This window comes from Epinephelus fuscoguttatus, linkage group LG16 (genome assembly GCF_011397635.1).
Source record: "Epinephelus fuscoguttatus linkage group LG16, E.fuscoguttatus.final_Chr_v1".
NCBI classification, from domain to species: domain Eukaryota; kingdom Metazoa; phylum Chordata; class Actinopteri; order Perciformes; family Serranidae; genus Epinephelus; species Epinephelus fuscoguttatus.
Window position 1 is genome coordinate 22,206,114 of NC_064767.1, and position 14,656 is coordinate 22,220,769.

Here is a 14,656-nt window from a genome sequence, read left to right on the forward strand (position 1 = left end):
GATAATGGGCCTGCTGTGGTGCGGTCTGCAGCAAATCATTGTCTAAACCTCCTCCTCCTCCGTGTTCTCAGATTCCTCTGAATGCAGGAGATCTCAAACATGCGGTCATCCACTGTCCTTTTTTTCCCATTTACAAACCTTTGAGCCTATGAATAGATTGTGGGTGACTTGCAGGGTGGGATGCACTGAAATAATAGCTTTTCTTTTTTTTTCTACAGGAAGCTCTGACATTTCAACTGTAACCCAGTGACTGTAAAAACTAAACAAATCACACAATGTGCCTCTCAGTACAAACAGGCCTTTGTGTCACTGTTTTAAGTGGTCAAAACCCCAGAGGATGACTTTAAAAAGTGTAAACCAACGCTTAAAATACAACAAAGGTAAATTAATATGCTTGTTTATTTAATATTTTCCACTGATTTTGGTTTATTCATAATCTTGTATAAAAATTCTTGAAAAACCTGACAAGCATTTGTAGTCCAGTGTGTTTCTAAAGCCACATGGACTTTGGAGTGCATGGAGAGGCTCCCTGCATGCTTTCAGCCGCAAACAGGAAATAATCAAGAGCTAGGAACTTGCAAGTACAATAAGAGCGTGTTAACAGTCTTTTTAGGCACTGAAGTCTCTGGAGTCCCTTGACAGGACTCGTGATGAAGGATATGTTGTTTCTTTAGTTCACTGCTTGGATGAATTTTAAGACTACATTATTCACATTAGCACTTCCAGTCGAATTGATATGGAAAATAAATAAAAATGCAAACTCGTGTCGTCAAATTAGAGCATTACTACTGTCACTGTGATTCAGGAGGTAAACAGGGCTACCAATGTTATCAGGGCATGGTTTTCCAAAATGGGAAATGTCAAAGTAACATGATCATGAGGAGCTGTGTTGGAGATGCAAACCGATATCTCTGAACCAAAAAAAATGTGGAAAATTTATATGATAATTCTAATTTAATAGAAACGGAACAAATGCTGATTCTGGTTGGTTACTTGGTCCCATAATGCTTGGTTGAAGACTGGCCGTACAGCCCGTAGAAGTCAGGGTGCCGGGTCGCCTGCGAGGCCTCCATCAGTCCCCTCATGGGGAAATGCTGCAGTGGCTGGCTTGCAGGTAGCGTGGCATGTGGGGGAAACTCCTGAGACGTCATGGAGGGGAAGGAGTCCGATGCTGGGTACGGAGGCCGGGCGCGAGCAGCGGGTGCCCTGGAGCAGCAGCAGTTATTCAGAGTGCACATCAGTACTTTCCTCCCTTCGTACATGGCTTGTTGCGAGGCACCTCCACTGGGGAAATGCGACGGGGGGAATATGGTCCCTGAGTGGTGGCTAGAGCTGGACCCTAGACCCACCATGTGATGGGCTGCAGAGTCAAGGAGTCGGCTATGGCCGGGGCCACCATTTGGATTCTGGGAGAGGCCTTCAGAGGAATACATAGATGATGCACGATGGCTCTGATCAGCCAGGAAGGGTTTTTTGCTGCTGTAGATCAGGGGTGGAGGATCCTGGGAGGCGGCGTTTGCTGCATTACTCTCCAGGAAAGCCATGCCGTATTTCCTTTTCTGTAGTCCTGAACCAGTCCCCATGTGGGAGCTGGCAGAGCTGCTGTGAGACTGGACAAGCTCAAGGATGGGTGCCTCATTGAACGGTTCTGAGAGGGGCAAATGGTGGTGGGGCAGAAAGAGATAAGGGTTAATTCTGACCATACTGACATACATATCTCAAAATACACTTTTACTAGTTGCAACTTTTTCTCACCTTCCAGCATTTTTCGCATGTTCTTTTCTCTTGTTGAAAGTTCGGTTAGCAAGTGATGAGAGTTGAGCTGGCCCACTCTGAGTGGAGGGATAGCACTAATCAGGAATGAGTTTGACCTAAAAAAAAAAAAAAAAGGAAGAGGGACACATTAAATACTTTGGACCAGATTCAATGAGCAGTTTGCACCCTTGGTTGAGATGCATTCTGCACCTTGACACCTGCGTTTTACTGCAAGACTGGAAGCATACTTTGCTTGTCAAATGACCTACATACCTTAAATTAGAACCGCACTATATGAGGAAAATATGCCATATGCAATACTGTTGTTGAATGATATTCGCTGTGATAAATACAGGTGGTGAAGTGTACTCAGTTCTGCCTTTCTGCTCCTTTCAGTGTGCTGCTAAATACAAAAAATGACTGAATGAAAATGACTGGCTGAATCAAAAAAATGAAAGGATATTAAGTCGAACATTCTTCTATTGAACAGACTGAACGTTGAACTCAACACAAAAAGGCACCAATAAAAAAAGGAATGCAATTTTCTATGGATGTTCTCCTTTAATTAATCCAAAAATGCCTGACTGCACTATCACAGCCCTTTGCAATGTGTTCACAGTGGAGTTGACATAACGATGACGCCAAAAAATACGATACCGTGCAGCCCTACCTTACATGCAACAGTTAAGTATACAACTCTGCTTCATGCATACATATCTTAAGTAGGATTATGCGAGTAATAAGATAAAAAATACAGGGTGGGTGACTGCATATTCCTCTACTAGAGCCCACCTAAACTGCACAAGTATATGAAAAATAAATTGTGGTTGTGAAGGGAATGAGAGTCAGTGCACCAAGAAAGCATACAGGAAAGCATCAGCAGTTTAGTTCAAAGTAATGAACAACTTCTTAGAAAGAAGAGAGAGCAGTAATATTAAATATCTACAATATATAACTGTTTAATAATAGCAAACAACACTTCAGTACTTGCTGACTCGCTGCTTTTGTAAATGAGTTTCTAATTACACAAAGATTGCAGACACTAAATTGCCGCGCACTTCTGTGTACCTTCTCACCCAGACTGTCTAATGTATGATTAACATTAAATTAACCATGTACCAGTTAAGTGAAATAAAACACAAGAACAAATGCGTACCTGTCCATTAGCAGCTGGTAAGGTTTTGTGTTCTGAAAAAGAAAACAAGATGCACAAGTCTTTCAGATCCACTTTTAAACAGCTACTGAGGAGAACAGAGGAACACACAGACAGTGGGCCTGCTGTGATCTGTCTCTGCACATTGTGTATATGCATCAATGTTACAGAAAGAGCTTTGTGTGCGACAACGCTTTGACAACATTTGATTCTGTGGATGCAAACACTGTAAAAACATTGCCAGTAGGTGTGTGAATCATGCGTGTCTGTGTGGCGGTACAGACACGAGTGCATTTGTACCTTCATGAAGTTAATGCCGTCTGCTCTTTTGAAGAACGTTTGTACTGAGCTCAGGAGTTTTTCTGCTTCCTGGCGCCTCTCGTTGAGCTGCAAAACCTGCTGGGAGTTTTTCCTCACATACATGGTGTAAGTGCTCTCCAGCATCTGCATGGTTTCAGCCTGGTTCGCCTCTAGCAGCGCATGCATCCTCTGATACTGGGCTCTGGCACGCTCCTTCAGATCAGACACTGCGTCCTGTGCAGAAACAACAAGTTGGGGGAAAGGCTGATTTACAAACACACACACGCTCACACCAATTATACGGGCATGCCCTCTCTGTTATGTCAAAATGAATCAACCAGCAATGGAAAGTGTGACTCAGCTTTTTGTCATGTCTGAAAAAACAAAATTACTAACAGGTTGTCACTATTCTTTCTTTAATCTGTCTCCAAATCCTCCAAAGGTGCAATATTAAATCTCTCTATTGCCAATTTAAACAAAGAATTTAACATTTTTAGCATTCAGCATAAAAAAAGTAAAGACCTGGAATAAAGTAAAAGTGTGCTTCAGTACACAGTAATGAAACGAAGTGTTCTCTTTCTGTAGGTTAAAGTGTATTTTTTCTTACTTCATTTTGTTGAATCAGTGCTTTTTGAAGTGGGGGAAGTCATTTGCAAAAAGCATTTTCCACCCTAATGCACCAGCCATTCAAAGCTAGAGATAAATTACATTTTCTTTTCATTTCGCAACAGTGAACAAAGGTACGGAGTCATTTCATTACAGCGACGTGTGGACGGAATTATTGCACAAAACCCACACGATGACAAATAACCACGGGACACGTACTGATAATGTTCAGAACTGTGTCTCTGCGAGTACATGAAACGTGTGTGTTGTACTGTACCTTCATCAGTGTCTTGTCTGACTCCAGCTTGGTGAGCTGCTCATCGATGTTCTGAACACGACCATCCAGTCTGTCTTGCTGCCTCATTAGCATGGCCTGTGGAGAGATGGCACACAAGAGATGGATTAGACAGATGAACCACAACAGGATCCAGAGAAAAATAGAAAAAAATATATATGTACAAACTCTTTCTTATAACTCAGACCTTTGCTGTGACCTCAGCAAACCTGGCTGCTATTCATGAGTCACTAAGACAACGTCCTCCACAATCTTGATTGGACGGAGGACAGAACAGCTGCCAGCAGCAACCACATGCATTTATCGATGAGGCAAGCACAAACAAAGGCAAACACAATTGCACAAATCCATCTCTGATTGCTTCTGAGTTAGTCGGGGACTGTGCTACATCAAGTGAAGTCCATTGTTGGGACCAGCCTACTTCCTCTGTGGGCTGAATCAGGCTGCAAAAAGAGCCAGAGGCCAGTAAAAGAGCCGGTAAACATAATCCTTCTCCTTTTACTGCAGGAGATGGAAATCAATCTACAGTCACAGGCTGACAGCTAACTAGGAACAGGGGAGGGCAGGTACGCTTTTTAATGAACTGTTTCTGCATGGGAAAGGCACCATGCCCAAATAAGAGAAAACCTGCTGTCATGGCAACAAAGCCTTGTGTATGTATTTATATGTGAAAGCTAATGTGTATGTGAGGGAGCAGGAGGGAGCAAAAAGCGGGGGTGTCTCACTACCCCTCTCTGCTTTCTCATTTTGCCACATGCATTGCTCCCATTGTTTGCATTGGCCTCTGTGTCAGTGACAGATTGTCATGTCTGTGTGCATAATGCCGGGGTCGGCTCTCGGCTCTCTCCCTCCGCATGAGTGTGCATGGGAGAAAGGGAACGGGAGGAAAAAGTGCAGTTGGGCTCTGCTTGCACATGCCAAGAATGGGCAGAGAGAAAGTGAGAAAGACATACAAAAAAGAGGGTGAAACCAACAGAGGGAAAGTTTGAATCGAAAAAGAGAGATAGGGAGAATGAGGACATTCCTGCGGTCTCTAGTGAGCGAGTTTCAGGGTAGCTGCGTTGTGGTATCACAGCAACAGGCCTCTTCAGCTGCTTACAACACTCATGGAGTCTTATGTACAACAACTGGCTGGCAACTACACTATACCACAATGAACAGTTCCAACAGTCAATCTGATTTCTAAAACAAATCTGCAAAAAAAGGACTCAAATGCTAGCCAATACACAATACTACACATTTTCTTCGTGGACTCGGGCTGGCAGTTTTCCCCAGACATTTTTCTGTCTCTTCCAGTTCACATGGTTCACAATGTAAGGTAACTTGAACTAGGACGCTGGCTTTGGGCGTTTGAAAGGATGCACTAACCAAGAAAAATCCACATAATAAAACACAAAAGTAGTATTTAAAGCAAGTGATTTCTTTGGGACACAGCATTGGCATACCTGACCAATCAATCACCATACAGTTGTTGGCATATGTGTTAGCAAACAGTAGCCTAACTATGCATACAGCCGATGGATGTATTATTAAAAGTGTATAACAGACCCCTGAGATGGGGCCCCTTGCATGGCGGAGCTAAAAAGTTTCTAGCCTCAGGGTTATGCAGCCCACTGAATATGCGCTGTAGTGTTCCTCCCACTGGCCCCGCCCCAGAGTTCCTACTAGGCTCACAGACTTTATATCGTGATTAAGTCACATATTCTTAAATTTCTTTTTTCAGCCTATAATAAAAAGAGTCATAACTCTCGAATAAGGTGTCCTGTCAACAGTTTAACACGTCTCTTTTATGGTGGTCTATGGGGAAAATGTTTTTGTTTTTTTTTTCCCCCACTGTAATACCAGGAATGGCCACCGGGCACAACACACATTCCAGTTCTGTAATACATTCATAATCCAGCCGTATAGGACCAACATTCATATTCAATTGGAGCCATGTGTCTAGCCTCCCAACAAATGTAGGTTCAATACTCATTCTTCATTTACCACCAAATCCTCTCTGGCTTCTCAGCTAAATGCTTCTCAGCAATTGTTAGCTAGTAGCTGTCTGAGCGTCCAACTTCTTATCCACTATATAATGCCTTCAAAAAATCCACTTTGTAAAAAACAGAAGCACTGTTCATGGTAGGGCTGGGTAATATGTCCTTAAAATTATGTCACGATATTTTTAGGCTATATCTCGATACGCAATATTTATCTTGATATTTTTAAATCTGCTCAGAAGCACTCCATTAATGCTAGGACAGGGAGACAAAAAATATTTCTGACCAAATAACCTTTCTGATGCAAAAAAAGTTGTGTGGAAGACCTGTTTTTTTCTCCCAGAAAATAAAAACACAATGAGATTTCTGATTAATAATCATCAATAATTTGAATATAACCACTGAGTGGGTTACGGCAAGCGTTAAAACAAATAAAAAATCTGGTAAGTTAATAAATTTAACTCATTTTATCGAATTCAGCCTTAAAAAAAAAAGGGAAAAACACTATGTATGCCATATCACAATACAACGATATCCCAAATCTAAGACAATATTCTAATATCTTGATAATGATGCCCTAGTTCATGGTATGTACACTACTCTCTGCTAACAATCCCACAATGCAATGCATGGTGAGTAAATACTGCACATCTAGATTGCCGTGTTCCCAATAAGAGTCCATATGAACAAATTCCCTGTTGGGATAATAACAGCCTCGGAAGGGGAAATATTTTGAGAGCTCCTAGTTCAGGAGTGACTTCCCGTGTCATGAAACACAAACTCATGAGTTCCATGTAAAAACATATTGAGTGTCTATCATACAGGAAGTAGTGAATAAGTGAATGAAGGCATGATTTTAGACACAGCCGCTAACTGTGGTAGCTAACTTCAATGTTAGCTGGTAGCAAACTTTGTCAGTCTGCTATTTGGTGCTGGGCAGGAAGCGCACAGCGGGTTTATCAAAGTCGTTTGTGTCACTACTTGCTGCAGCAGGAAATGCTGCTGATGAGAGCAGTGGGGGTAAACCAAATCAGTAAAGTTGCCTTATGGTCATAAAACCAAAACAATTAACTGAAAAACACTAAAAAGCTTCATAGAGAGGAGAATAGTGCAGAGTTGGGTGATAATTCTCTGTGGGTTTGTCACTACGAGTGACCCCTCTTAGATCACACACAGTCATTTAATCTGCTGTTCATACAAAAATATTGATCAGTGCAGCTTTAAGTGCTTAGAAGAAAACATTTCCAATAATATGATCATGCATTCGTTGCTGCATCCCTGTTGCATTGTCAACGGTCAGCGTTACAGGGGAGTCTCACTAGAAAAATCAAGAATGCATTTTACTTCATGGTTTGTATTACCGAGGTCAATGCAGTGTGAACACAAGGGATGGGGACTAACCTGAGCTGTTGAAGCAAGCCCAACATCATAAAATCATCAATTATACAGTTGCTGGGGCAACATGCCTGCCTTTAATTAGCCTTCAGCTAAGTGTATGTTGTTTTTACTTTGGAGGAATGTAACTGACATCTACGCTTGCATATAATTTATTTTTTTTTCACAGGCAGAGTACGAGCTCAGGGTTCAGATACTTTCCCTGTAGCCTCAGGAAGCTCAGCATCACGCACCTTGGAAACTATTCTTCTCAGTTCTGTTTTTTGGGGCATATAAACTAGTGCTTCAATGACTAGTTGATTAATTGAGTGGTCAATTAACAGAAAATTAACTGCCAACTCTTTTGATATTTATGGATGGGTATCGGGAATCAACACCTTTAAGGTATTGACCCAAATAACCTAGTATTTAGTAGCACTGAAACTTCTCAAGTCAAACAGTTCGTGCATTTGATCTTTTTTATTCCCACCAAATAACCGCAGGAGTTGTTAGATTTAATGTGCCTTGTGACAGGCCCACTATCGCAGCAGCTCCAACCCATGATGTCTGTGGTGTGGTGAAGTCAACGCAGTGTATTTCACGATGTTCAGCATGCCAAGATGCAACCCCACAAGTGGTGGTGCAACTGAATGCTTCCAATCAGACAATGGGTATCAAACAAAGTAGGAAAAAAAGTATGAAATTTAATTTCAAGGGTGCTAGTATTGGTATCATAATCCTTTAAAGCCTGCGACTCCGCACCAATTTGTTAGAACAGAAGAAGCCTGAGATGAGAGGTGAAACGTCTTCAAGACACTCAAGCATGTCCAGTTGCCTACGATATAGCACTTAGGATTACCATGACCTGGATGACTGAGAATCTTCACTAACAGCTTTTTAAACATTACCCAGCCCTGTTAATAATCATTTTAAGTCATAATAATCAAATAAGTCAATCATTTGCTTGCTCCATGCTTGTTAAACATGAGAATTTGAAGATTTTCTTTGTCAAACATAATAGTCAGTTGGATAAAACACACCATTCGAAGACATCACGTTTACTGACAAAACAACAGCGCTGATATAAACCCAGTTTTTGAACAGTGAATGCACTGTACAGCCATGTCACTATGAGCTATTCCTTGTATTGTTTGTATCAGATGTTAGTTCTATCAGTATGCACATGAGGATTGCGGATGTATTAAGGGAGCACCACTGGCTGAGCAAGTTGTGTTTGATGAATGGTTGGCCATTTCACCAAAGCATGACCTGTTCTACTTAATACATCAGTCATGCACATGCAAACCACAAGCACAGCGGTGAGGTGGGACATTGGTGGAATTCATCTTTGGTAAAAATGTACCAATTCACTAATGAAACAGGACGAGAAGACAGCGCAGAAACATGTATCCATCCTGTTTGTCAGACCTTAAAGAAACACAGTAGACATGCTATGTAGCTACTGTTAGCAGCTAACATTACATTCAATCACTTTTGTGCACCTATAGAGGTTGGCCACATGGACATCATGCCCTGACATGAGACTGGCAGTATTCATGTTGAAAATCAACAGTGTGGTCCTCAATCATGTGTCATGCACTCATAACACATCCCACACCTGTTCTACATCTCCACACTACCTCCTGCTTATACAGGCCGTTTCAGCTGAACAGTCCTCTTCAAACAACCCCTAACGGCTGACTCTGCCCTGCACGCTCACGTGGTACCTATTTACTTTGCTGTGCTTTTTGTGTCATCCAGTTTTTCATGTACTGTGTGTGCAGTACCTTTCAGACAGCACACCTGCATTAATAATAACCTTCTTAACACAGGGCATAAAAGCTCAGGGGTGTCTCATACCTTCTGTGTGACTGTTGTATTGACGAAAACAGGAAAGAACACTTTGTTGGGTTATTGCTGTCGTAAACGGTGCATGAACTGCTTTATGTGACTTGCCGTCACATAATGGCAACAGCTTCTCTGTGCCTGGATGCTTCTGCTCAACAACTGTGTCTTCCTCATTTTGCCATGTTTCCTCCAATTCCCTTTTTGTCTTGTGTGCTTGAAATAGCATAAGGGGACAGGAGGGAACTGTCTGGTTGCTGATCTCTCTGTAGCAGCGTGAAAGCCTACCTTTATCAAGATTAAATCCACCAATGATCACTTTCCCCACTGTCCTATTTAGGCATCCAGACACCCGCGGGTTGCCAGGAAGCTCATGTTTAAATGAGGAGCCTCAGGCTCAATGAACAGAGAGCCTCTTTCACAATCAACTGACAACCATTCCCTACGTCTGATGTCAATGGACTGCCCTCAGCATTCTGGGGAACTGACTCACTCCAGCCCAGATACAAGAAACTGCAAATGGCAGAGCTTCCATGAGCGATGGTTTCCTGCTGAGGTGCCTGAGAAAACCAAGGTGAGGCTGTGTGGGAGGACTCCTCCTCCGCCTGTCCCAGGGACGACATTACCATTATATTACTCCTCCTTTCTCGTCTTAAAATTACCAGCAAGCCTGCAAAAGGTTACTGTAAAAGTCTCCTTGGAGAGCCAAAGATAACCAAAGATATGAACATAGCTACATTGGTTTTTCCCTTTTTGTTTATCCCAAAAGCAACAAGAGTGCTGCCAGGGGAATTTAAAATCCTTTTACCAAAATAGACCACAGCTCTGTCAAGGAGAACGACCTCTTAGCAAGAAATGTAGAGAAGCCACTCTGGCCTCAAATTACTCGAAGAAATAAAGCAGCACACAAGAAGCCTAACTTTTGGCCATTGCCACATTTATCAGTGTTAGAGTGCACTCTGCGTCTGAAGGCCCAAGCATGGACAGTGTTAATTTGAGAAGAGCCAGGAACTCTGACTCCTGGATAACTCCATTTACCCTGCGAACATACAGTTGTGAAGGAACAGAAAGATGGGTGGGTGTGTGCATGTGTGTGTAGAGAGCAGCTGTGGAAAGGGCTGAACAGACATCTTTTGTCCCAATAATAGCTCTGAACCAGAGCAACAGTTTGCACCAAAGACTTCAACCGATTTAGAACTTTGTGATCCACACACTGGAGAGAAATGCGTCTGTAACTTTCCCGACTGGAATAATACGATCACCAAACGTATCAACAAGACCACAACACGGCAGATGCTAAAACTAATCTGATTCTCACATCCACCCCTCAGCGATAGGGAGAAACAGGGAAGAAATGTGTATAAGGCAGTGTGGGTGGTTGTTTTTTTTACACCTTGCCACTTACATTAGACTTGTGAGAAAGCGAACCGAGATAACGTACAGACCTGAGGACAATACAGAAGTGGACGCAGCCATGACAACATGGTCTTAAATGCATCCTGAGGTCAACCCTGCCAAGGCAGTTCACTTTCCACCTACTCTCGGCCTAGTCCACACGCACACGGGTATTTTTTACAACATAGCTTTTTCTGTGCATGTTAGTCTTTTGTCCACATTCAAACTGCATTGTAGGTCACTGACCAGAGTCCTTTTGGAAACTCCTTTCAGGGTAAAGATTCTCAGAAAGTCCATTTTCAGTGTTGACGTGTAGACAGAGAAAACTAGGTTTTGGCATGAGATGTCAGAGTGTGCTTTGTGAGGCATCACAAATGAGGCGACATTTCATGCAATGGTGGACGTGACAAAAATAGTGCTGGCTCTAAGCTTGTTAACAGGACTTTTTACATGTTTGTACAGTTACTCGTCGGCTGTACTGAGAATCAGAGGCACCAGAATGTGCTACAGAGGCCACATAGTAGCATTGTAGCCAGGTAGCCTTCGATAATAGCTTCTTTTTTTTTCGATTGGCCAACAACTTCATGTTCTTGAGGATAAAAATCGACGACTGGCCAGCTCACCCAGTGTAAAAGTCCATGGTATGTGTACTTAACTGTAGTTAAAAACCCTTTATTAATACATGAATAACCAAGGCGTTTCGATGATAACACACTGATAAAGACTCTGGTCGAAACACGTTGGTTATCCATGTATTAATAAAAGATTTTTAGCTAGACTCTTTGCCCCATCCTTGAAGAGCACCTGATTTTTTTTTTTTTTTACAACTAACTACACAGAGCCTTAACCCAGCTCAGCACTAACTAGTTTTTCCTAAACTTCGTCTTCTTATGTGCGTAATTGGCCAACATGGCTTTGGGTAAGGGTTTTTTTAATCTACAATAGAGTTGGTATGATACCAATACCAGTACAAGAACTGCCTCCAATACTTAAAATGCTGGACTGGGTATCAACGAGTGCACGAATCTATGCACAGATCCGATACCACCTAATTTATCCATTACCTTTAAAGTAGTTTCACACCCAGATAAAATGGCAGAAATCAATTTGCTGCCTGATACAGTAGCCTACACAGCAAGCTGCGCCGTGCAGCCATTGGCAACTACTGTTTCAGAGCAGTGAAGAAGAATTGATTTCCAGTAAATAGTAAGAACAGAATAGAACGTCAAATTAAATAATAATAGAAAGGTCTATAGCATTTATTCTCTGTATGTATTTGTGAATGCTTTACAAAGAGTTTAACCTGAGTCATGCCATACAATGACAGCAATCATTTCACCTTTATACAGGGAGTGTTTACGCAATGGGATCAGATCAGTACTTGGTATCAGCCGATACACAAGTTCAGGTATCTGATTAGGTATTGGGAAGAAAAAATGGTATTGAAACGTCTCTAGTTTTATGGCTGACTGTTGGTTTGGCATGATCCTGACAGCATTTCAATTGTGTTTTTGCATTGTCATTTTGACAGAGATTTTGGGGGGATTTTTTGGGAGAACGAAGGAGAAAAATGCCTATTTTCAAAAATGCCCATGTATGTTTGATAATCACATACTGTAGAATCTATTTTCCTCTTTTCATTCCTTCTTTGTCTTCCTGAAAATTTCCAACCCCTGAAAATGGTTGAAATGCAAAGTTATAAAATTGCTGCCTTGTAAAAATTTATACAAATCACCACATTTCCTTCTCAAAAACATTATGTCAGATCATTTATGGGCCTCTACAGCCCTACCCGTGTGCATTTCCTCCTGAACAACTCCTGAAACTGATCAGGGTAGCTAACATAAACAAACCACATGTGGATCCACCCCCACTGCACAGGGGTCACTGTTTCCGGTGGATGCAGATTGCATCACAGCACTTACCCGAGGGCACAGGGCGGCTAATGTGAAGGCGTGGCAATGTGGAATGGGTGGTTTGATCAAGGTTAAAAGCTGTGTGGGACGTATGCCTGCATGTGTGTGCTATCATCTACCCCCCTGAGGGGTGGCTTTCACCTGTCCAGTCCTCTCACATCAGAGTAGATTAAAGGCAGAGGCAAAGAGAAGAGGCCTTTATAGACTGCTGAACTGAAAGAAATGTTTGCTTTCAGGAATCCACGCAGGAAATCAAATCTTTTGATAGTCACCTGCCTGTCAGCTGATCGTTCCAAGTGAATGGGTGAGTAAAAGGGTATGTGTGGGTGCGATTTATGTACCTGCATTTGTATGCGTTGCGTATCCACATCGCAGACTGTGTGTCTTTGGTTAGTGCAGTGAGAGATGCAGCAGAATGGACACAGAGCCACCTGCTCTTCTTCACAGTGGAGCAGCCTGTACTCCTCATGACTGGGACAGGTCCAAGCGCTCAGCTCCTCGGCGTCAACTAACAGGTGTCCCGGGGCTGCACACGGCTGCTGTAGGTGCGTCTGGATGTGAGTTTGGCAACAGGGCTCCTTACAGCGCAGACAGACTTTCCGCACGGGCAGCGGGGGGCCTCGTCTGCACAGGACACAGTGCAGCACAGCAGGGACCTTCTCAGTGTTCAGCGCGTTAAATCGCTTCACTATGTTGGCGAGCTTAAAGTTCTTCTCCAGTGTGGGCTTCTGCTCGTAGTCATGGTTGCACTCGGGACAGCGGACCGCAGCGCTGTCTTTGGCCCAAGCCTCAGAGATGCAACCCTTGCAGAAGTTGTGCTTGCATGGCAGCTGGATGGGTTCTTCGAAAACATTCAGGCAGATGGGACACAGGAGCTCCTCTTCGAAGCAGTTCTTCCAACTTTCATCCATGACTTCAGCTGGATCCAAACTGATGCTGTGTGACTAGAAAGAGCAAGAGAGTTAATTTCTAAACATGGATTACAGCTTCCTGCAGGGTGCTATCTTTGAAATGTCACCCTTATGGAAATTAAGCCTACATATTTCTACTTCCAAAATGGCACAGAGAGATGTGTGACAAACTATTTAGAGGTAAATGCCTGTGAGGAGTAGATCATAATGGTACAGGAATAAGCAAATGGAGCACTAGCAGGCGACGACTGACTCCAAAGGCACAGATTAAGTCAAGTGTCCAACCAAGTGCAACCACAGTGAAACTTCGACAACGCACCCTCAAACTAGTTGCACGATAAAACAATTCACATTACGCACAATGATATTACAACATTTGGCTTGTGAGCTGGGGAATTCGCGACAGGACGGTACAAGCTGTGGCGTCTCAAAGCAAGTGACAACTTGCTACAGAATAACACTAGAAATGGGACTAATAAAATGTCACGCTGGGCTACACTGACATTTTATTTTCACGCGAGGACACTCTTTATAACTGTTAATAAAGCATTATAGCAGTGTAATAAAGCATATTAGGTGTGTTCTTATAGAAGAAAAGCAACGTTACCAACTATTTATTTTCCATGCCGTCGGCGGACTCAGTGCACCTATAATGCCGTAGAGCTTCGCATCCAGCCCGCGGTGAGATTCAGCTCCTCCGGTTAGGTTTTTGTGTCCGACGCAACGTTCAACACCGGGATTTTATAAAGATTCCCGGCTGGTGGTCGGCTCGTTTCGCTTTCCCGTCAACTCTCTGACTAATATTTAATGGTAAGTGCAGGCAGACTGTGAGTCGTCGGCTGGGAGCTCAGTGCTTCCACACCGACTGCCCCCCTCCGATAACGTGACCCGTCACAGAGTTGATACATAGACGGGGAGGAGCCGAGCGGAGGAAGGCGAGGAAACGGCCACAGCAAACTCTACCGGAGAGACTGCAAATGAACAGGAGACATGTGTGTGACCTGTCATTCTTTGCACCACTGGTTCCTAAAGTGGAGGCCCGGCTGGTTGACACAGAGGCCCCCAGGGGCCCATGAGAGGATCGGTGCATGAGGGGAATTTTAAAGACACAAGCTGAAACAATG

The 14,656-nt window shown here is 43.0% G+C and overlaps 1 protein-coding gene across 2 annotated transcripts; it reads right to left on the reverse strand.

Moving 5' to 3' along the window:
- Positions 1–381: 381 nt before the first annotated feature.
- On the reverse strand, positions 382–14,427 carry LOC125903711 (E3 ubiquitin-protein ligase TRIM8-like). Of its 2 annotated transcripts, none has more exons than XM_049600810.1 (7): positions 14,144–14,427; positions 12,963–13,565; positions 4,092–4,187; positions 3,209–3,442; positions 2,912–2,943; positions 1,756–1,871; positions 382–1,648 (listed from the first exon to the last, which is right to left on the reverse strand). In XM_049600810.1, the coding sequence occupies exons 2-7, from the start codon at positions 13,530–13,532 to the stop codon at positions 990–992; spliced, it is 1,707 nt and encodes a 568-aa protein (XP_049456767.1). In that variant the 5' UTR covers positions 13,533–13,565; positions 14,144–14,427; the 3' UTR covers positions 382–989. The 2 variants fall into 2 exon arrangements, with proteins under 2 accessions (XP_049456767.1, XP_049456766.1); XM_049600809.1 differs by having other exon boundaries at positions 14,140–14,427.
- Between the last annotated feature and the right edge of the window lie 229 nt (positions 14,428–14,656).